A 22,654-nucleotide genomic window follows, 5' to 3' on the forward strand; every position below is an offset into this window, starting at 1 on the left:
TGGTAAGTGTTCATAAAGGGTAGGGGGCTCAGCCTATTCTAATTCATGACTTCATACTATTTTTATCTTTAAGAAATATTGAAATTATTGATAAGAATTTTGCAACAAACCTGGCATACAGGTAATGTTCTCTGATCCAATAACATTTAATTCTGTATTCTTTCCCTAACCACAGCGAGACCTCAACAAGGTAGTGTGATGGAGAAAACCACCAGTCAGGTACAACTTATGCAATTGTGTTTTCAAGCCATTAAATATATAAATATAATGCTTAGCAACTAGCCAATCATAGACATGACAACAGTAGATGTTACATTAGCTACTTTTTTTAATTAGCATAAAATGACATGCACCCCATATTAGAAAAGTCCAGATTTGAAAGTAAGGATTTCTATTTAGTGATGTGGGTCTACCGTGATAAAATATGCTGTATCTCACATTATGAATATTTGTTTAATTGCTTTGTTTCAGACAAAGCAGACAAAGCAGAATGATGAGCTACTATAATATTAGTCTAATCAAAAACAGTATTAAGATCTGTAAATCTTAAAAAGCAATTTACTGACTTTTATCAATTTAAATCTATGACATCTTTTACTAAGAATGTTTCTGGCTCAGCTCAGCTTCCTCTGTTTCATATCTGTGGAGCTGAAATAGTTTATAGCTGTAGTCTATTTATGGAATCATTGACACACATGCATGAAGTTATTGTGGTGGAGATGTATGAGACATGCAACACTGCACTGCTGTAGAGGAGGAGGAGAAGGCAACTCACTGTCTCTGTGTTTCAGACTAGTAGTCATATTCTAAATAAGGATACGAATGACAGTAATGTTCACTAAACAATGTTCATTTCCACAGCCACATGATACTGAAGAGCTTAATTATGCTGCCATTCATTTCAATGAGAGGAAAACCAAAAGAGGGCAGGTGAAGAGAGGACAGCCTGAATACATCATGTACTCTGAAGTGAAACGTTCAGGTCTTACTGACTATCATCTAGATTATTAGGTCTCTTCCCTTCTATAATCCTAAATGAAGTCTGGATACATTATCTCTTTACTGGCACATTCAGTGTTGTAAAGGAGGTGCTGTGTAACTCTGTAATCTCTAAATCTTTTCTCTCCATTCATCTGCTTTCTCATCTTTAAGGTATGTTGTGTTTCTGTTGGTTGTGCCACATTTGTCTTAGAGAACCACTGTGCTCAAAAGTGGGTGACAGATAAAGAATATCCACAATGTTATGAAGCCCCAGATTGCTGATGTAGAATTAAAAGAAGATTAGGTTGTGTGCCGTCTATGAAAATGTGTTGTTAGGATGTTTTAGTAAAGTAGCGAAAGGTCGTGATTTTTCATTCGAGATGCTTTGCATGTTCTATAGGCTGAACCGGACCTGTAAATTGGAACTGATTCAGATTAATAAAGAAAAAAAATGTGAACCAAATTTAGTCCAAAGCAAATAATCTAGAGATTAGTAATCAAGGTTTAGAAAGTACAGTAACAGTATTAGTAACAGTATAAAGTACAGTATTATCATTTATGCCTCTTTATGTTATAATATTATGGAATATTCTAAAGCATGCACGTTTTTAAAATGATCATGGTCCTTACATAAAATCCTGAATAAATACAAATAAATTTCAGTCTATAAAGTGCAAAGTGATATAAAATACACATTTTATAAAAGTACCTGCTAATTTTTCAGTAGTGAAGTTATTCAAGCAAGATGAACCCAAGATGAACTAAGAGCTGACACTGTGTTTTATTGACCAGGACAAAAACATGGTCAATAAATAAAGCCTAACAGGCTGTCAGGCTGACAGTGCAGGACAGTGCAGGTTGGATTCCTCAAAAACAGACCAGTCAAGAAAGTAGATTTTATTGTCTCTTTGCTTTAAAAAGTGATCACAGAAGCCTAGATTTCAAGAGTAATTTGCTTTTTAGTACAGATGCATATATATTTGTGTTTGTTTGTGCTGTTGTTTCATTTTCCCTAAAATCTCAGAGTGACACTTGTATCCTGCTTTGTATATTGCCCTGCGCAGTCACATAAGTTATGAATGATTATTTTGTCTGTAGTTTTTTCTTTAAAATGCCCTGTACCTTTGTACAACACTATCTTTGGACAACACTATGCATGTCTGTTACATGCTGTAACCTTGTTACCTTTGCTAGCATTGCAATGTTGTGACTTTGCTAGTATTGTTACCGTCCAAGCATACACTCTGCTTTCTAGTTTTGACTGTCTCTCATCTTGCACTGTACTTCTGTGGTCTGTTGCCCGGTGAGGTGTCAACTCCCCCTGTATCTCCTAGGAGGGAGGTCTGGGTAGAATGTGCACATACCTACATTTTCAGTTGTTGTTCTTTCTGTTGTTCCAGTCGAGTTAGGATAGCTGTTTAATATTTCAGTATAGGCGAGTCTACACCGCATTCCAGAGTATTATGCAAACTGGATTTATGTGTCATAAAGATTTAACTTTTTGTTTTTCACTTAAACTCATGGATGGTATTGTGTCTCAGGGCTCTTTGCATCAATGAAATCAATCTCAGACACCTGTGATAATTAGTTTGCCAGGTGAGCCCAATTAAAGGAAAACTACTTAAGAACGCCGTGCCACATTATTAAGCAGGCCACAGGTTTCAAGCAATATGGGAAAGCTAAAGGATCTCTCTGCTGCCAAAAAATGTCAAATAGTGCAGTGCTTTGAACAAGGTATGAAAACATTAGCTATTTCCCGAAAACTTAAGCATGATCATCGTATTGTGAAGAGATTTGTGGCTGATTCAGAGCACAGACGGGTTCATGCAGATAAAGGCATAATGAGGAAGGTTTCTGCCAGACAAATTCATGGGATTAAGAGAGCAGCTACTAAAATGCCATTACAACACAGCAAACAGGTATTTGAAGCTGTTGGTGCCTCTAGAGTCCTGCGAACCTCAAGAGACTTGCAGTTGTGCATAAACCTACTTTTCTGCTAGCCCTAACCAGTGCTCACAAGCAGAAACAGTTGCAGTGCGCCCAAACATACATGAAGAATAATTTTCAAACAGTCTTGTTTACCGATGAGTGCCGTGCAACCCTGGATGGTCCACATGGATGGAGTAGTGGATGGTTGGTGGATGGCCACCGTGTCCCAACAAGGCTGTGGCGTCAGCAAGAAGGTGGCAGAGTCATGTTTTGGGCCAGAATCATGGGGAGAGAGCTGGTAGGCCCTTTTAGGGTCCCTGAAGGTGTGAAAATGACCTCGGCAAAGAATATAGAGTTTATGACTGACCACTTTCTTCCATGGTACAAAAAGAAGAACCTTCCGTAGCAAACTTATCTTCATGCATGACAATATCATGCTGCAAAGAATACCTCTGTGTCATTGGCTGCTATGGGCATAAAAGGAGACAAACTCATGGTATGGCCACCATCCTCCCGTGACCTCAACCCTATTGAGAACCTTTGGAGTATCCTCAAGCAAAAGATCTATGAGGGTGGGAGGCAGTTCACATCAAAACAGCAGCTCTGGGAGGCTATTCTGACATCCTGCAAAGAAATTCAAGCAGAAACACTCCAAAAACTCAAGTATAATGGATGCAAGAAATGTGAAGATGATATCAAAGAAGGGATGTTATGTTATCATGTAACTTGGCCTGTTGTTTTTTATTGAAACGGCTTTTGATTTCAGTAAATGTGACCTCTGAATGCTGCAAGTTCAACAAATGACCATTTTCAGTTCTTTACAACCTATAAAATGTTTTGAAACTCTGTTGTGCATAATAATTTGGAACAGTGCATTTTGAGTTTCTTTATTTTTGAAAAAATACTGTTATCATTAGGAGGTTTGTTCAATAAAATTTGATTTAAACTAACGGTTAATGACTTGAAAATTATACTGACTGTCATTTGCATTGACCATTTATGAAAATCAGATAAAAATATAATTTGCATAATAATTCAGAAAGCGGTGTAAATTGTGTTGTTTTTTTTGTTTGTTTGTTTGTTTTTTCTTTGGTTCATAACCTTACTCCTAGGTCCGCAACAACCACCACCCACCCACCAAATAGAATAACAAACAGACAATTCAAAAGAATGATCTATGAAATAAATTTATTATTTTTATCGTGACATGAGCAGTTCCTCCATGTTTGAAAACAAGATAATATTTATTAATAGTGTGGCCTCAGGGTGAGATTGTCATAAACAGAGCACAATTTGATTTTTGGATCCTACATTTACATTTCTTAGGATCAGTCATTTGCCCCTTATATCTGTACATACATTTTTCAGTAGAGTGTGCAGAAGGATCAGAAGCACAGATAAGAGCACATCATTAGCTTAAGCTCACTGAATGCTCGGGCATGTGTAAGCAGTCACATTATCACTTTACCATCATCTCACTACCAGCAAATAGAGCTTCATATTTAAGAATCCAGCACCGACTCTCAGTCTGTTTGTGCTGAACACTGTGATTGCAAAAGCCTGTGTTGATTAAGGAAAGGAATGCATGTGCATGTCATTGATGTCTGCATATTAAACAACCAAATTATCAAATTATAGACGTGGACGGAGACTATGCATGGGATTTAAATATTTCTAGTCAATATTTTCCCAAATAAAAATTAAAACATTTTACACACTGTGAAGCAGAACTGGTGCTGTGTAAAGGCAGTACTTGCTAAATTTGTAAATTATGCTCATCAGCAGGGCAAAGAGATTTAATCAAATAAGATTTGGTCAGTAACAGTAGGACATCTGATGTCAGAGTACATGCAGTCTTGAGTCTGTTCTTTCTCCCTGTGATTTCTTCCAGTTTTCCTCTTGTTAAAACGCAGGGCAGCATAACTCAGCTCCACACTATCATGGTCCTATTGCAATGAACACAAACAGACTTAGGTTGTGCCTTCATCGGGACGTTTCACCAATCTGTGCCTTTGCTGTTACCTGTCGCAGGGTCTGGAGGGCATATCTACAAGTCATTTTAAAGGTCTGTTCACATACAAGCAGGCTTATCCATCCATGTGCACTCCAGCCATATGATCTGGGTGAAAGAGCTAGATGAAATAGCTGGGTGTTGTCCTTCATTAATATGCTTAATCAGCTCAGTAAGCAGAATGGTGCATCACAAAAATGGCACATATGTCTGTTGTTTTATTACTTGCATGCTACAGAGCATGAACGTTGTGAGGTTCCCACTTCACCTAACACCCTTATATATTTTCCTTCATTACAAAGGGGACTACAACTAGATTCAGCTGTACTATAAAAAATTTAGTTCTACAATTAAACTTTCTCCTGCCATATAAATATTGTAACTGTAATTATAAATGCATGTTTCCTTTACTCACTGTAATTGTTGCTGTCAGTTTGAACATGCATTGTGTTTTTCTGGGATTAGAACTTGCAGAGAGTGGAGTTGAGCTCCTCAAGGTTCCTTTCTATTTTTTTCACAAAAATATTTCACTTTTGACCTACCACTTTTATCTCCATGCTACCTCTGAAACTTGAGCAAAACAAGTTTCACATAGCATAACATTACTGCTTTTAAATGCTTTTAAAGTGATAAGAGCAGACCAGAGCATTCGCACACATTTCCACAAAAAAATATTACAAAATATGAAATTACAATGTATAAGATATACCTGATTGATTTTTCTCACTGTAGCAGTGCTTTGTTTCTCTGGAGGAAAAAACAAAAAAACAAACAAACATCTATCTGGTTTCACTATGTGTAGTGAATATATATTTTACCTTATTGAATAAAACATTGCACATTGTTTTTTATTGACATATTTAAATATATGGTTCTTAAAATACATATAATTCTAAAATGTCACATATCATTTTTTTTTTCAAACGGAGAAGGCATATTCAGTTATTTTAATGAACACTTACCACTGCTGGGTCGACAATTTCTCCATTTACAAATTAAAATGGCTTGAACAAAGATCACAATTACACAAGCTCCCAAAGCTGCTCCCAGCCAGATCACTGCAGGACTCACAGTCTTGGCTGTAGAAAAGGAATGATCACAAAACAGCATGAAGTGTTACTATTCTTGTGGTAGTGTCAAGGTAAAAATCTGAGATAGCTCTAACACATTAATCATAAATAATCTGCAAACACACAAATAGGCCACACGTGATCTTAATCTGTTTGTAAATATCAAACCAATTGAACAAAATAGTCTTTGGTGTCACTGAACAGCTCAGTGCTGCTAATTAACAGAATGATGGATTTAACGACTTCAGTTTGCACAACACTGCATTAATGTTAGCCTTATATTTAATACTGTGACTGTATTTCATCACATGACCAATGAATATAGAATTTTAAGAATTTCATACAATAACAAAAAGTATTTAGATGCTTACTCAAATCTACTGTCGTCCCATTTCCAAGAAGGATCTTGCCACAGGTGGCCACAGCGCAGTAGTAAGTGCCAGTATCAGAGAGGCTGAGGACACTCTTGGAGAAGTTGTACACACAGCTGTGTGGAGAAGAGCTGATCTCACACTGATGGCTGCTGTTGTGATGAGTGTAAATGATTTCAGGATGGGAGTCTCCTGCAGCAGCTCTGAACCAGAGCACTCGGAGTTCTGCTGTTCTCCTCTCAGAGAGGACGGTGCACTGCAGAAACACTGACTCTCCTGGGGGAACCCTCCCCAACACTGGACTTTGGACCGCCGATATGTTTAAATGAGCACAACCTAGTTGAAAGGATGTAAATAATTTTATACATATTTGGACCATTAAGGTACATCAGAGCATGCCATCAACTCTGCATGTATTTACTGAAGATGAATATTTTATACATAACAAAATGTAGATAAAAATAATAAGCAAAACAGTCTTATTGCAGAACTAATATCATCAAAATTAAAATGTCTTTTGTAAAATCACATTTTTCTAAGAATAATAGAAAATTCTCCAGTTAAAATTTCTACCTGCATGGCTTTAAACACATTGAATTAGGGGTTTGTGTTGTTTTACCTTTCACAGTTAAGAATGTTCCCATGGAAAATGTAACTTTTTTCCAGGTAGACATTCCATAGAAGTACATTCCTTCATCACTGATTTTCATATGAGGAATTGTAAGTGAAATGCCACTCGAGATTCTCTCCAGTTTGATCCCGGAACTGTGGAACTCAGGTGCGACTTTAGCCTCATTTGTTAATATATTTACCACCTCCTGAGGCATCGCTCCCATTCTTTGTTTGTACCAAACCATTAAACTGCTGTGGTCATTGTCTGAAAATGTGCAGCTAAGCGTAACAGCTTCTCCTGCTGTCACTGAGACAAATGATGGTTGGTAAGACCCCAAAGATTGAGCCAGAGCTTCAAAATAAATGTAAGTTAGATGAGCACAATGGGAAAAATTAAAAAGTTCAAATAGCTAAATATCTAATAGCAATTACTCTAAAGAACAGCTTCTATAAAGCTTTTAAGTAAACATGCCTTCAGAACTTACATATTTTGTAGACAGGTATAATAAAAATCCAGAGTGGAGTCATTCTTAGATTGACACTTGGTCAGACTGCTTGGAAGTGGTTAGATGTTAAAAGCTCTAAATAGGCTTTGCTTGTTGGACTCACGTCATTGGTCTCCACATGTCATGAGACCTCTTTCCTCCTGCATGTTTGTAACACAGCTTGGCCACCAGAAGTCAATGGTGAAAAGTGAAAAAAGCTACTCTGGTAGAAGTCTTGTCTTGATGTTACGGAACGCTTGCCTCCCCCGAGTCACGTGGTTGGGCCTGCCATGTACAGTGGGAGGGCTGTTCTATTCATCACCACACCTGCAAACACCTACACCTCTTCTGTCTAAATGTATATAAACCCATGGCAAAGAGTGTAAAGTGTTGGTTATTGTTGATGTAGCGTGTGGATGTAACGTGTTGATGTTTCATGGTAATGATCCATGGTAATGTTATAAGTTTTCGATATTGTTAACTGTGTTCATGTTAGTTTACTGTCAACCATTTCATGTTCGTATTAACATTTGTAATGCTTGTGAGTGCCGTTATCGTTCCATGTGCATCTGTAAATAAATGTATGTCCCAGTCGCAGGAGTCTGTGGGTCCTGCCCCTCGCCTCGGGCCACCACACGTTACACTTGAACATAGGAGGTTTATTACAATAATTTTATCAAAAGAAAGAATTAGATGCAATTGAACTGGGATAGAAAAATACACATATAATAAATAAAATAACACATGATTGACTTAAGAAATCTATAAATATTGTAGAAACTGAAAAAATCTGTTTTCATGTCACTTGAGAAATTGTCTGGTTTAAAGATGCCATACAGAAATATCAACTGTTTCCCGAGCTTAACTTTGTATTTATGGATGTTTACCATTCTTAAATAGTCACACTGTGAATCACTTTATCTTGGCAAGTAAAATCTTTGTGGCCATTTCAAGCTTTCAAGTTTTTCTCAGGACGGATATATTCTGTGGCACTTTACATGTACATCATCAACTGGAAATATGAATCTTGTAGTTTGTTTGTTAATGGAGTCAGCAAGTTTAAAACAGCAGGAAGACTACACAAGCATGTATGATAAAAACAGGAGCATGTAGGCTAAAGTCAAGGTTACACATTTACAGTGCTAGGTGCTCAGCAAATATAGCCAGAAGCACACCACTGACTAAAACCATGTCTCTGAAAAATCACTTTAGCCATTGGTCCAAATATTTAGACTGTACAAGAATGGATGAGTGTCTACAAAATTAATGCAATTCCAAAATGGTAAAAAGCCAAGCACTCTCATAAATAAAGAGTTGTATTCTGTTCAAAACTTCTCTATATAGTAAACTTCTCAAATTTTTGCTATATAGTAACATAGCAAATACTGCAAACTTTTACATCAAAACTTTGTTCCCTTAGAGACTTAGGTGACCACTCAGTGATAAAAACTTCTCATTCATTTTGAAATGAATGATACATCTGTTTATCGAAAAAATGATTTAATGATCAGAAAGCCAAACAATTGCCTTTTGTAGCCAGATGTTATCTTGTAATGAAATCAGACACTGGGAGAAAACTGTGAGAGAAATTTGCTTAAATGTAGGTGGGAACATAAACATATTTGGGTGGGGACAAACTGAGTTTTAAATTTGTAAACTAAACCAACACCTCATAAAAGAAGTGCTCAAAATAGGGATGTTGACTGAAACAGTCAGATAGACTGACATTTGTTTCAGCTGCTTGTTTGTTTTTTGTAGCTCTGTCACACCTCCAGCAGAACTTTAGCATGTGTGCATATAGGTCTTGTGTTTGAGTCTTTGTGGGTCGATGTTTGAACCCAATAGCCTGCATGCTATGCTTGTATAAACGTATGTGTTTGTTCGACGAATTCGTCCCCGCATCCTGCTCAGCCTCTTCAGCACAACTACATACAGTGACAGGAGGGAATTTTAGGCAAGTTTAGAGGAAAGCCTGTGGACCTCACCTTGTCTGTGGGAGACATTTTTGCAGTGAACTTACAACACATCATTAAATGTCTCCAGGCGTGTACTCTTGTTACGTCTGTTTCTATTAGATTATAAAAGCCTACCACCCACTTCCCTCTAACTTCTGCACAAGGTACAGGGTCTTAAACTGTACTCTTGCTGCACTCCTTCAGAGATAAGCTTCATATAACAGTCAGTCTCCAGTACAGAATGTCCCAGTAATGATGTACATAGTATTGAAGGTTTCCAAATTATGTTTACTTAAGGTACAGCTAGTAGAGAGCTATTAGTTCATTGGTCAGTAACAGTGGAGTACACACAGTCTTCAGGCTGTCCTCTTTTTTCTCTGCCTCTTGTGGTTTTCCTCTCATTGAAATGTAATGCAGCATAATTCAGCTCTGAGGATTGAGGGTCCTGTGGGATGGGCATAGGAGGTCAAACAGAACCAGTGACACTGCAGTGTAACTGTGACCTTGATTCTTTCATATATAAAGACATGGCATGTATGTATGGCTGTGTGACTCATACCTCTCTCACCTTTTTCCTTATTATAGCAGCTTGCTTAATTCTCACTGTAATAAAAAAAGTGCAATTCAATGGCTAGATTAGGATATGTTGTCTCCTTTATCCCTTATAGCAATTATCTATTTAGTAATTATGTATAATGTGTCACGGGAACCCCCCCCCCCCCCAAGTCACGTGGTATGGCCTGCCGCATGCAGAGGGGTTCACCCATGTTTGTAGCCACACCCCCGTGAAGACACGCACCTGTACCATGTGTGTTTGTCTATTTAAACCCCCATCAGTGCATGGTCATTGTTTGTCTGCTGATGTATGTAAAATACATAAGTGGTCATTTATTAGATGTGATTGTAGCCTGTGTTTAGTTAAATGTATAAGTCATGTCTGTCGTTAATGTTGTGTGTGAGTGCCACTGTTCTACATGTTTTATGTCAATAAATGTTTCACATCGAGGGAGTCTGTGCGTCCTGCTCCATGCCCATCGCCACTCGGGCCAGCGACAACGTTACATAATGAATATGAATATGAGATACATATGACCACATACAAATGTAATTTAATCTAATTTAAGGTGTCGTATAAGGTTTAGCTACATGTTAATAAACACTCACCACTACAGTGTTCACAGTTTCTCCTTTTGCAGATTAAAACTGCTTGAGCAGAAATGACAAGCACACACACTCCCAGAGCTGCTCCCAGGAAGATCATTACTGGATCCACAGGCTTTGCTGCAAGACATTAATTCTGAAAAAACTATACACAAAAGAACTTGGGATAAGGTCAGACACATAAAAAAACTGATATATTGGTGGTTTTAACAACATGTACTTTATCCACAAGGCTCTGCACTGTGTGATTTAACCAGATATTCTTATTATTCAGTACAAATAAAAGGGATGTCAATGGATTCTGTAAAGAATTCTAAAGACACTGTGCATGTTTGTATATTGATGCGGCACGGCTCCCTCCCCCCAGACGTCTCGCTGTTTGTGTGTGTGTGTGTTCATTTGCATAGACACGCCCTTCCCGTGTATCACGCCTGTTCCTCGTTTTATGTCGTTACTGTGCATGTATATAAAGTTTTGTTCTGTCGTTGATATTTGTCCGTGTTTGACCTTACGTTAGCCTTTGTGCTGCACTGTCTTCCTGTTGTGTGTTAAATAAACGTCAACATGTTCTACACGGTTCGTTTGTACATCCTTCCAAGCCTCCCGGGTTACATGTATGAAGATTGTTTTAAAAAATACATATTAATTATAATATGTTTATTTAATTATAATCATTTTTATTTAATTATTATAATTAATATTGTAATTAATATTTTAACAAATATCACATCAGCTTCACTGCCCAAAACAAAAGCAATTAAAGTGTATTAGTGGTAATAGTAGTGAAAATCATTATCATCATCATCATCATCATCATCATCATCATTATTTGAAATAGGTAAAGTAAAATTTAATGTTGCATTTACATATAAAAAACGGAAAACCTAATTGGCAAATGTACAATACCAACATCTCAAAATGTACTTCTCATGCACATGTAATGCATGGCCCTGTTGTACATGTAGTTTAACTCACAAATAAAGGAGCTGTATATTTTATCTAAGAGCTTAGGCGTTCTCAATTTTTCAACAACAGAATAACTGGTTTTGCCTGTCCACATGTGTTTATAATGTCTGGTTTTGCCTGTTCACATGTGTCTATAATGTCTGGGTTGTGTTTGTAATGTCTGGCTTCTTCTGTACATGTTATTGACATTAATGTTTCATTTACTTGATGTGCTGTTCTAAACTTTCTTAATGATTCCATCAGCTTGTCTTACTGCCAAATACTGATACTACAGCAACACATCTGATGATATTTGTGGAAAATCCTTCAAGATCACATTCACATGTCAGTAATAAATGTGTACTAACATATTTAAACACTTACTCAGACTCACTGTCGACCCATTTCCAAGAAGGATCTTGCCACAGGTGGCCACAGCGCAGTAGTAAGTGCCAGTATCAGAGAGGCTGAGGACACTCTTGGAGAGGTTGTACACACAGCTGTGTGGAGAAGAGCTGATCTCACACTGACGGCTGCTGTTGTGATGAGTGTAAATGATTTCAGGATGGGAGTCTCCTGCAGCAGCTCTGAACCAGAGCACTCGGAGGTCTGCTGTTCTCCTCTCAGAGAGGACGGTGCACTGGAGAGACACTGACTCTCCTGGGGGAACCCTCCCCAACACTGGACTTTGGACCACTGATATATTTAATTCTGCATGATCTGTTCAATATATTAAATGTTTTTAATTAAATGTTTATTGGTCTAATGAACATGGAAACAAAAATACTGGACTTTGGTCCACTGACATTGTTAATTCTAGATTCCCTTTTTGAAATAACACAGACTATTTAAGATCCCTTAGACATATACAAGATAATATACAAGAAATTACCAATAACAGTACCTTTTTATAATATTTTAATTGTAGTATTTTAATAATTTCGTTACTTATAAATCTTATAATAGTCTTATATTTGAATAGGAGTAAACTACATCAGACAGTGTAGTCAGTAGTCCTTATATGCACAAATCACATAGTCGCAATATAAAAAAACACAACATTTGATTTATATAATAGCGCACAATCTATATGTACCTGTGTAATACAACAGACTTGAGATAAATTTATTAGGCGATATCATTCAGAAAGAGCAGAGAATGCATGAAATTCTACTATTAAAGACATAGAAGAATTTGTTTATTACCTGTCACAGCTAAAAATGTTCCAGTGGAAAATGTGACTGTATTCCAGGTAGACATTGCACAGAAGTGCATTCCTTCATCTTCAGCTTTTATATGTGGAATTGTCAGAGAAATGCCATTCAAGATACCTTCCAATTTTAATCCTGAACTGAGAAATTCAGGTGAAATTTCAGCATCTCTCTTTTCTAACATTTTTCCAACCTCCTGAGGTATCTCTCCTGATCTTTGTTTGTACCAAATTACAAGATTAATACGAGAGTCATGTGGAAATGTGCAGTTAAGTGTAAGAGCTTGTCCGGATTTCACTGAGACAAACGATGTTTGGTAAAACCCCACAGCTTGAGCCAGAGCTTAAAAAAAAAAGTCACATGCAAAGTCAGATGAAGTCCAACAAGGGAAGAAATAACAAAGGTTTACTGAACTCATAGACTCATCAAATGTGTTCATTTATGATGACTAAAAACATCTGACAATCTGTAGCCCTCTTGTAAAACATCAGTTAAGTTTAAACTTACGTGTTTTGCAAAGAGATAAAATAAGAATCCAGACTGGAGTCATTCTCATAAAGGACATTACTGTTAATGAGGAGACAGCACTGACATTGTTGGCACTTGCTGCAAGATGTTCAAGATGTTCACCTCACTGGGCTCCACAAGTCACGAGATCTCTTAACATTTTCTTTCCACCTACCTGTTTGTAACCCAGTTTGGCCACAAGAAGTCAGTGGTGAAAAGATGTCAAAAAAGCACTCCAGGAGATGTATTGTCTTGTGTTGTCTTGTGTCATTTATACAATGATTACAATTGTAATTTGATTAAAATTACAATTACAATGTATTACAATTTATTACAAATTACAATTTAGTTAAATTAAAGAAATTGTAAGAAAATGCAATTGAATCATGATAACTAATTACATATATATTACATATGTAAAGTATTTTTATCCTATCACATTACAGATCTTTAAATAGGCCAAATATATAAATATCAGAGGCAACAGCAGAGAATAGTAGCTTTTTTCCGGTAGCTACTTGTATATTCATGAATGTTTACTATTCTTGAATAAATACTTTTTGTTGTTGTTTTGTTGTTGTTGTTGTTGTGTCCCCAGTTGTATGTAAACAAGATCATCAATACATTTAGTTTGCAAACTTTCCTTCAAGACCTCTGTGTCCTGGATCACTTAGCATGCTATATTGAGCTGATAGTGTGCTGATAGTGTTAGATTGACTGTCATTGGAGTTCATATGTTTAAATCAGCATGAACACTGCAGAACTGCCTATGATGGTAAACATGATATTATGAGATTATGAGATTAACCAACAATACAGATTTACATCTTGGGCTAAAGCAATAATATGTTTAGTACACAATACATTAAAAAACATTCTAGTTCAGCAGAAATACTTGCAATATACAAAAACAGATATATAGCCACAAATTATTTTGATGTGGGTGGCATGAAGGAAGCAAGAGGTGAAGTTGAACTTTATTTTTCATAATCTTTAATGTAGCAATGACGAGTCTAGGTAGTCTCCAGGATCGGAGCAGCGTTACACCAACAGACGATCGTGGTTCTGTCCGCTAGTGCGCAGCGCTGTCCCTCCGAACCTGTAGGAGTGTAAATAGGGTGCAGTGTTAAATGAGCCACAGGTGTCTCCTGTCAGAGGACAGGTGATCGTGAGTGGGGAAGGCAAGTGGTACGGTCCTGGTCTGGAGGGGGTGTGTCTCTCCCAGTAGGGGACCCGTCTACCATGACCATTAGATAATTCCAAAATAGAAAAATCCCGTGTGGTCAAAAATGTTTTATATTCACGTTTTTGTTCATTTTCTTTTATTCTTTGTAACGATTGCACACCCACACACACAGAAGAAGATCCAATTGCACCAGGTTTTATTTTCAGAAATCAAACAGATCTGTGGAATCAGGCAGGTAAGCGAGGTCGGGTTGGTCCAGGGTCGAAACACGGGGCAGAGTCTGGGGGTCTCGGTATCCCACATAGTGTTCGCAATACTTCTCGATGTGAACGCGGGAGAGGGAAGCTTATAAAGGGAGGCAGTAAAGAGGCGAATGAGAATCAGGTGTGTGCTAGAACACTGGTGAGTCAGATCTGGGGTGAGTGGGCGTGGCTGTGCAGGGCTGAGAGTGGTTACTGGGGTTCATAACATTCTACACAACTTGACTATAATAAAAATATTGCTCCAACAGCAAGTCTTATTTGAGAGAAAAAAATAATTTCTGTCAGTTTCATTTCTATATATTACAGAAGCTTTTCAAATGTGAGTGCATTTAAACTACTAAGACATTTTTAATTATTGTAGACGATAATTAATTATGTCAAGTTTGAAAACCTAGTAGAGATACTGATGCATCTGTGTGTAGGTCCCACACTAGCAGTAGTGTCTTGGCAGCTACGGCAGCGTTCATGAGTGCTGTTATGGGCATTGAGCTCAGCCTCTCAGTTTCCTTATCCTGCTGCTCTCGACCACAAACCACAGAGGCCAAGTTACAACTCTCAGAGCAGCAAAAGCACACACATGACCTACAACAGTGTCATAAGTAGCATTACTACAATTCAGGATCGCCCACTTCCACATCAAACCTTCATTGTCTTAAAAATGTTGGCGAGAACATGAAGAATTCCAGAACTCTCATTTCATTCTGATTCGCTGCCTCTCTTTGTAGTACCATCTACTGATTGGCTGTTCTTATAAGAGCTTTCCTGTCACTTCCCATTCACGTGCTCCTCCTCTTTTCTCTGTTGAGGTCAGGGAAGAGCTTTCACTCCCTGAAGACTAACACAGAGAGACTGAGGAGGAGCTTCTTCCTGCAGGCCATTCAGGCTCTGAATCAGGGCAACTGATGGAACTGATGAGACTACTCTGTATATGATAACCATGATAACACCACAAGAAACTGTTAAAACTAAAAAAAGGGAAATTGTAAAAACTGTAAAATTGTAAATGGTAAAAACTGAAAAATTGTACATTGTTTATATGCATATTCATACATTCCCTCTTCATTCTTTATTCATCTGGGCATATTTATTTATTCATTAATCTGCATCTGTTGTCCTGTTCTGTGTATTTTATGTATCTCTCCTCAGCCACGGTCAGAGCAGTCACAAAAAAGCATTTCACTGCCAGTTATACTGTGTATGACTGTATGTGACAAATAAACTTTGAACTCCTCGTGTCATCTTCTAAACTGTCCTATAAGAGCTCTCCTTCAGAGAGGCCTCACATGCTGCTAATGATGTGCTGTACATGGGCGGCAGAATTTCCCCAAACTGTTCGTACCTGGGGAACGAGTGACAGAGAGCTAATGAACTAGTTTATGGCCAGTAACAGTCGAGTACAGCACTTCAGAGTACACGCTGTGTTCAGGCTGTCCTCTCTTCTCCTGCCCTCGTCTGGCTTTCCTCTCACTGAATTTTTTTGCCAGCATAATTCAGCTCCTCAACATCGTGGTCCTGTATGGAGTGCACATGAAAGGTTATGAAAGCACTGTTTGAGCCACAGGATTGCTGCTGTGACTGTGATCGCGACTCTTCATGTGTACAGGTGTGGCACATGTTCACCTGCCTGTGCATTACCTGACTGGTGGGTTTCTTTTTTGAAGTATCTTGTTGAGGTCTCACTGTAGTGGGACAAAGGGAAATTCTTTGACTTCTCACTTCCTTTTTTCAATCTTTTTATTAAAACCACTTAATAAGGAATCATTTTGAGCAACAAATCCTTTCACTTTCAGGTGTTGTATAAGACTTAGGTGCAAAGCTTTAATAAACACTCATCACTACGGTATTCACAGTTTCTCCTTTTATGGTTTAAAACTGCTTGAGCAGAAATGACAAGCACACACACTCCCAGAGCTGCTCCCAGTAAGATTGCTAGAGGATCCAGAGGACTGGCTTTGATATAAAAATGAGCAAAACTGTAAGCAGAAGCACACATGTAAGATCTCAAATGTTCATCCAGGAAGCTCTTTGTGCAGCCAACCTCACCATCACAATCATCAAGTGTCACCAATAATCACAATCATTATTTACTATTGGATCACTACAGGATCCACAGGCTTTGCTGCAAGACATGAATTCTGAAAATACTGTTGCCTGAACAATAGATTTGGGTGAGCTGTTGTTAAGAGGTAATAATAATAATAATTATTATTATTATTATTATTTAATTTTGTTGTGGCTTTTTTAAATATGTGTGTAGTCATATAACAGAGACTGTGCAGCCTGGAGACAATTAATTTTAAGTGAACATCATCAACACTAAATAAGAAGTGTTTCTATGGTCTGTACTGAACACTACAGAACTGTCCATGACAGCAAGCAGAAGGGCATATAGGCTAATACCAGCAGCACTGATTTACAGCTCTTTGTGATGATCCAGCACGTGTCATATGACGGTCATAATCAAATGTCTGCGTCCCTCTATACCAATACCTCTTATCAATACTAATGTTCCATACCATAATTTCTCTGTAAAGAGCTGGTTCTAAAAGATACAAACAGTTAATCCTATTGCAGAAGTCTGAGATTATAGCATGTCTGCTGATGGTATACAATTCACATCATTTTGATCCAGAAATGATCAAACATTTGTGTAAAATATTCAAGACCACACATGTAATAATACTTAAAAAATATCAGAAAAAACCTTAGAAATTTTATTTCTTTGTGAATAACCCCAGTAAATGTAATTCTTACATTTAAGCATTTAGTTGATGTTGTATACCTTGAAGTTACTTGTGAAAACATCTTAGTAACATATTTAAACACTTACTCAGACTCAATGTTGTTCCATTTCCAAGAAGGATCTCACCACAGGTGGCCACAGTGCAGTAGTAAGCACTTAGAGTATCAGAGAGGATGAGGACACTCTTGGAGAGGTTGTACACACAGCTGTGTGGAGAAGAGCTGATCTCACACTGATGGCTGCTGTTGTGATGAGTGTAAATGATTTCAGGATGGGAGTCTCCTGCAGCAGCTCTGAACCAGAGCACTCGGAGTTCTGCTGTTCTCCTCTCAGAGAGGACGGTGCACTGCAGAGACACCGACTCTCCTGGGGGAACCCTCCCCAACACTGGACTTTGGACCACCGATATGGTTAATTTTGGATTGCCTTTTTGAAATAACAGAGATTCTGTAAGGTCCCTTATACACACATAATATACTAGCAATAGCCATGTACAGTACAGTAAGAGCCATAAACCAATTTATAGTAAAGCAATCTAACAGAGCTCTCTGGAGGTCTTAACTTATTTACTTGTTTTAAACGTTATTCAGCTTGTACTGCAGTCCAGACATAGTTTTGACAAATAAGTCATTGCGTAACTACAGAAAAGTTGCTATCCAACCGTTCAAAAGAGAATCCAACTCAACTTTAAATCAGTGTAAATAATACATAGGATGTACGATTCTCTGGTAATTTTGCCATCTTTAAAGCACCTTATAAAGAAAGGACTTTAACCCTAATCCACGATGCCATAAAGGCTGCCAAAGAGCTCTGGTAGAGATTACTGCACTGCACAGACACTGCATTTTGTGCTAACAGCAATAAATAGTATTAATAAATGCACTGTATCATATCTTTAGTAATTATAGCACTCTGTCAACTAAATCCTGAAGAGGGATTTAAAAACAGCAAGAGTCATCTGACTTTAGATGAAAAAATTAGATGACTACCTGTCACAGCTAAAAAGGTTCCAGTGGAAAACTCAGTGGTTTTCATCAGAACTACACCACAGAAGTAAAGTCCTCCGTCGTCTTTAGCAGCATGTAGAATAGAGAAGGAAATGTTGGTCTTAGTCCTCTCTAGCTTCAAGTGTGACTTATTGTACTCAGATGAAATGATGACTTCCATGAGTGGACTCTGTACCGCAATGTTGAGAATCTGCACCCCAGTCTGTTTGTACCAGACCATGGATTCTGCACTGTGCTTCTTTGCAACGGTGCACTGCAGAGACACTGACTCTCCTGGGGAAACCCTCCCCAACTGTGCACCACTGATATATTTAATTCTGCATGATCTGGTCAATATATTAAATGTTTATAATTAAATATTTATTGCCCTAATAAACATGGAAACATAAAATAAGCTATTTCTTTTCTGCAAATCATATTTGCAAAAAGGGTTCTATAATTACCTCTGATAACTTAGGGATTTTTTCTGTACAGAGTATTATTACAAATGTGTAAAAATTATCCTATAAGAAAAGCATCTAATAGTGGTTGGATAAAATTTATTTGCTTTATTACCTGATACAGTCAAAAAGGGTCCAGTGGAAAATGTAATTTTGTTGGACAGAAGCATTCCATAGTAGTATGTTCCTTCATCATCTGTAGTAGCATTTGGAATATTCAGAAAAATGTTGCTCTTTGTCCTTTCCACTTTAAAGCCAAATTTGTTGAACGCAGGAAAAATAATAGTGGCATCCATCCATGCTCCCTGCATTCCAATATCCTGAGGCATTTGTCCTGGTATTTGCTTGTACCAAAGCATATCTTCCCCACTGTTTTTCTTTCCTGCAAATGGGCACTGCAGTGTGACAGATTCCCCAGGCTTAGCTGAGACATATGGAGGCTGATAAAGTGTCAGAGCATCTGACTGACCTAAAAATGAGGTTTGACCTGACTTAGCTGAGCAAGCATGACAAATCTCAAAGAAACAGATCTAATAGTAACTCTAAAAAGCAACAAAATATTTGCAATCTTTTTCTGTGAAAGGTTTGTAAAACTTACATATGTTGTGGAAAGCCAAACTCAGAATCCAGACTTGGGTCATAATTGTGGGAGAATCGATGGCTGCTCAAAGCAAAATGCACAGATTTAACCAGCTGACAAGAGTATCAAGGGCTTCTGTTGCTGGAGCCATTAAGGTATTGATCTCATTGGCTGACACAAGTTCCTGTAAATTTCCCATGTTCTTCTTGTTACCCACATTGCCAAGCAGAAGAATGGAAAAAAAAAAACAGCAGTAGAGATGCTACTCTATTATGTGTTTTCTTAGTTAATTTCTATGTAAACATTCTCCTACATTAAATACAACCGTTGTGGATAAATGTTCTCCCCCTTAAAACTGTAGTAAAGGTTTAAAAAGGTTAATTTTAAAATAATAGTGTTTTATTATTTTTGTTCTCTTCCTTTTAACTCATCCTATCAATTATTTTTGATCATTAATTTTATTTATCTGACATAGCACAAAAGTATAATGATGACAGTGTAACACGGTGACAATTGCAGTGGTAATAGGAACAACCCTGAAGAACAGTCAAATGGAATTTTGTTTTTTGGGTTTTTTTTTTGCTTTGCTTTATTTTTGTATTAAATAAGAAATGTCAGAGATGACAAGGCCAAAGCCCCCAAAAAGCCCTAAAACAGGCTCTACTACCCAGGACTGTCTGTGAGAGAGACGGTTCTGCACCAGTTCTGCACAGGATGCCCCCTTGCAAGCTTCTTTCTGTAATAAATGCAAGCTATGCACACTTATATAACATCTCCAGCCTAACATCTAATGATCATAAGCAAATTCACCTTGATGAAATTATTTTTGTCTATTTCACTCACTTTTCTACTAAATTATACTATTTCAATACTATTATACTTTTATTTCAGTTATTCCATTTGAGTATAGTAGTCTGTTGTAAGGAGGGTAGGTAAAGTAGGATGTGGGGACAAGTTTCATAAAGTGCAGACATACGTTTATTACCATACAAACCACCAAAGACGTAGAACACAGGCTATCATGGTGAAACACAGACACTCGTCACACATAAACAGCAGCCATGTATACACGCATACTAATGACACAACAAGGATCAGGTGTGGAACACAGGGAGGGTGTGGCCACATGGACGAACATATACACACACAAACAAACACACATGGGGAGACATTGTGAGAAGGGGCCATACCATGACATCTGTTTAATCCCTAAGAAAAGCAGCACTTTAGAACAATTGAGAAAAATAGCTGTTTGGCTTGTGTTTAGTTGTACTAGATTTGATGGCATGAGATTTTTTCATGTCAGTGCCCAGTGGGAGAGGGGTCAGTTACAATTTTACAAGTATGTTTCAAGACTCTGCTGTCCTGATTAATCCACTTTGCAGTCGTAAGGTTCGATTTGTTTCAGCTGCTTTAGTAAGAGGCATGCTTTGCTCTGCTCTCCTCGGGTCACTGGATGTAGTGGAGTCCTGGAACTCCATGGGTAGAAACCACAGAACCATTCATTTTAAGGAGGCATGGGTAGGGGGCAATCTATCTAAAGCCTACATCCACCTTACTTACCAACGTAAGGACTTTAGGGTGTTGAGCAGAAGGTTGTTGGAGCTGCATCATCACACAACACACCAACACACTACCTGACCTCCTTTAGGTAGGCAGACGCATCACATCTGGTTCTCGGGCGAAACACTGCTGAGGGTGCAGTTGTTGGTATAGGGACTGAAAAGAGAAGGGGCCAGAAAACACAAAGTGCAGGTACATCAGTACTGAGGATCAGCAGACCTGATGTGTGTTTTCTGAGCCACACCAGCTGTCTTCATGTCTGTCAGGAAGCCTGGCATGGACAGATGAGTTTCAGAGTTTAAAAGTAGAAATGGAACTATTGCATGTATGCCTGGACTGTCAGCATGCTTTAACATGTAGTTCAGGCCCAGGGTAACGGCATTATAAACAGACTCTTGTCTTAAAAAAAAACAAGGGTTTAGGAGGAAAGCTGTAGTCAGTCCTGGAGGCCTCTATGTACTTTTCTTGTGTACTTAACAGTACATTGGTTTTCAATCTATAATAAATATTTTCTTTTAGCCTCTTTATTCCCCTTTACTAGCCTGTGTGTGGCTTCTTTGTAGTCTAGTCTTTCCTGTTTTTTCTTTGCCTGCATTCAAGAAAGTCATGGTTTGTCATTACTGTACCCATGTTCTAGTTATCTTTTCGTCCATTTCCTCTGTCAGCTTGGTGTATTTGTACAGCCTGTTTATTCACACATGTGAAGACATGGTGTGGATTATAAGCAGTCCACTATCAGTAGGCCCTGGTTAAATTTTACTGCTGGGTTGCCAAAACCAGTGCACTACTGTAACATCTCCATGCCCACACATGTATTTCTTTTTCTTCTTTCTCTTTTCTTATATCGCCATCTATCCTTACTCATAGGTGGATTAAAGCATCACTCATGATGACATCACATGACATGACATGACCCAAATCATCTGGCCAATGCGCACACAGACTCCTGACATGACCCAGATCATCTGGCCAATGGGCACACAGAGTTATCAACAAAAAGGAAGCGCTCCACCTTTAATGGCAGTCTGGAGGGCTCTGTTAGGGGCCATGAGTGTCCTTCCTTAGACCCTCAACCCTTGAGTGTCCTTCCTTAGACCCTCAGCCCTTCACCTCTGCTTGTCCACTTGTCAGTATTATTGCCGCATTTTCTTTAGCTTTGTTTATTCATGTCAGCTTTGTTACATCTGTCATTTGATTAGTCTTGTTACCTTTACTAGCACTGCAGTGTTGTGACTTTCCTAGTTTTATTACCGTCCAAGCATACACTCTGCTTTCTAGTTTTGACTGTCTCTCACCTTGAACTGTACTTCTGTGGTCTGTTGCCCGGCGAGGTGTCAGCTCCCCCTGTATCTCCTAGGAGGGAGGTCTGGGTAGAATGTGCACATACCTACATTTTCAGTTGTTGTTCTTTCTGTTGTTCCAGTCTAGTTAGGATAGCTGTTTAATATTTCAGTATAGGCTAGTCTACACCGCATTCCACAGTATTACACAAATTGGATTTATGTGTCATAAAGATTTAACTTTTTGTTTAACTTTTGTTTTTAACTTTTTGTTTTTCACTTAAACTCATGGATGGTATTGTGTCTCAGGGCTCTTTGGATCATTGAAATCAATCTCAGACACCTGTGATAATT

At 38.1% G+C, this 22,654-nt stretch overlaps 3 protein-coding genes across 6 annotated transcripts; all 3 read right to left on the reverse strand.

Moving 5' to 3' along the window:
- Positions 1-4,161: 4,161 nt before the first annotated feature.
- Positions 4,162-7,189, reverse strand: LOC118242259. The gene is made up of 5 exons (XM_035531979.1): positions 7,050-7,189; positions 6,363-6,538; positions 5,884-6,000; positions 5,631-5,668; positions 4,162-4,856 (listed from the first exon to the last, which is right to left on the reverse strand). The coding sequence occupies exons 1-5, from the start codon at positions 7,187-7,189 to the stop codon at positions 4,707-4,709; spliced, it is 621 nt and encodes a 206-aa protein (XP_035387872.1). The 3' UTR covers positions 4,162-4,706.
- Positions 7,190-8,584: 1,395 nt separating this feature from the next.
- Positions 8,585-13,338, reverse strand: LOC113568821. 4 transcript variants are annotated; one of them, XM_035531987.1, is made up of 6 exons: positions 13,239-13,338; positions 12,726-13,073; positions 11,905-12,240; positions 10,579-10,695; positions 9,983-10,017; positions 8,585-9,859 (listed from the first exon to the last, which is right to left on the reverse strand). In XM_035531987.1, the coding sequence occupies exons 1-6, from the start codon at positions 13,294-13,296 to the stop codon at positions 9,737-9,739; spliced, it is 1,017 nt and encodes a 338-aa protein (XP_035387880.1). In that variant the 5' UTR covers positions 13,297-13,338; the 3' UTR covers positions 8,585-9,736. The 4 variants fall into 4 exon arrangements, 3 of the variants coding, with proteins under 3 accessions (XP_035387880.1, XP_035387879.1, XP_035387881.1); XM_035531986.1 differs by having other exon boundaries at positions 9,974-10,017; XM_035531988.1 differs by having other exon boundaries at positions 9,809-9,859; positions 10,579-10,720.
- Positions 13,339-14,226: 888 nt separating this feature from the next.
- On the reverse strand, positions 14,227-19,530 carry LOC113569069. The gene is made up of 5 exons (XM_035531989.1): positions 19,476-19,530; positions 18,993-19,346; positions 18,420-18,500; positions 17,518-17,856; positions 14,227-14,337 (listed from the first exon to the last, which is right to left on the reverse strand). The coding sequence occupies exons 1-5, from the start codon at positions 19,516-19,518 to the stop codon at positions 14,252-14,254; spliced, it is 903 nt and encodes a 300-aa protein (XP_035387882.1). The 5' UTR covers positions 19,519-19,530; the 3' UTR covers positions 14,227-14,251.
- Positions 19,531-22,654: the final 3,124 nt, after the last annotated feature.

Source organism: Electrophorus electricus, chromosome 12 (assembly GCF_013358815.1).
Source record: "Electrophorus electricus isolate fEleEle1 chromosome 12, fEleEle1.pri, whole genome shotgun sequence".
NCBI lineage: Eukaryota > Metazoa > Chordata > Actinopteri > Gymnotiformes > Gymnotidae > Electrophorus > Electrophorus electricus.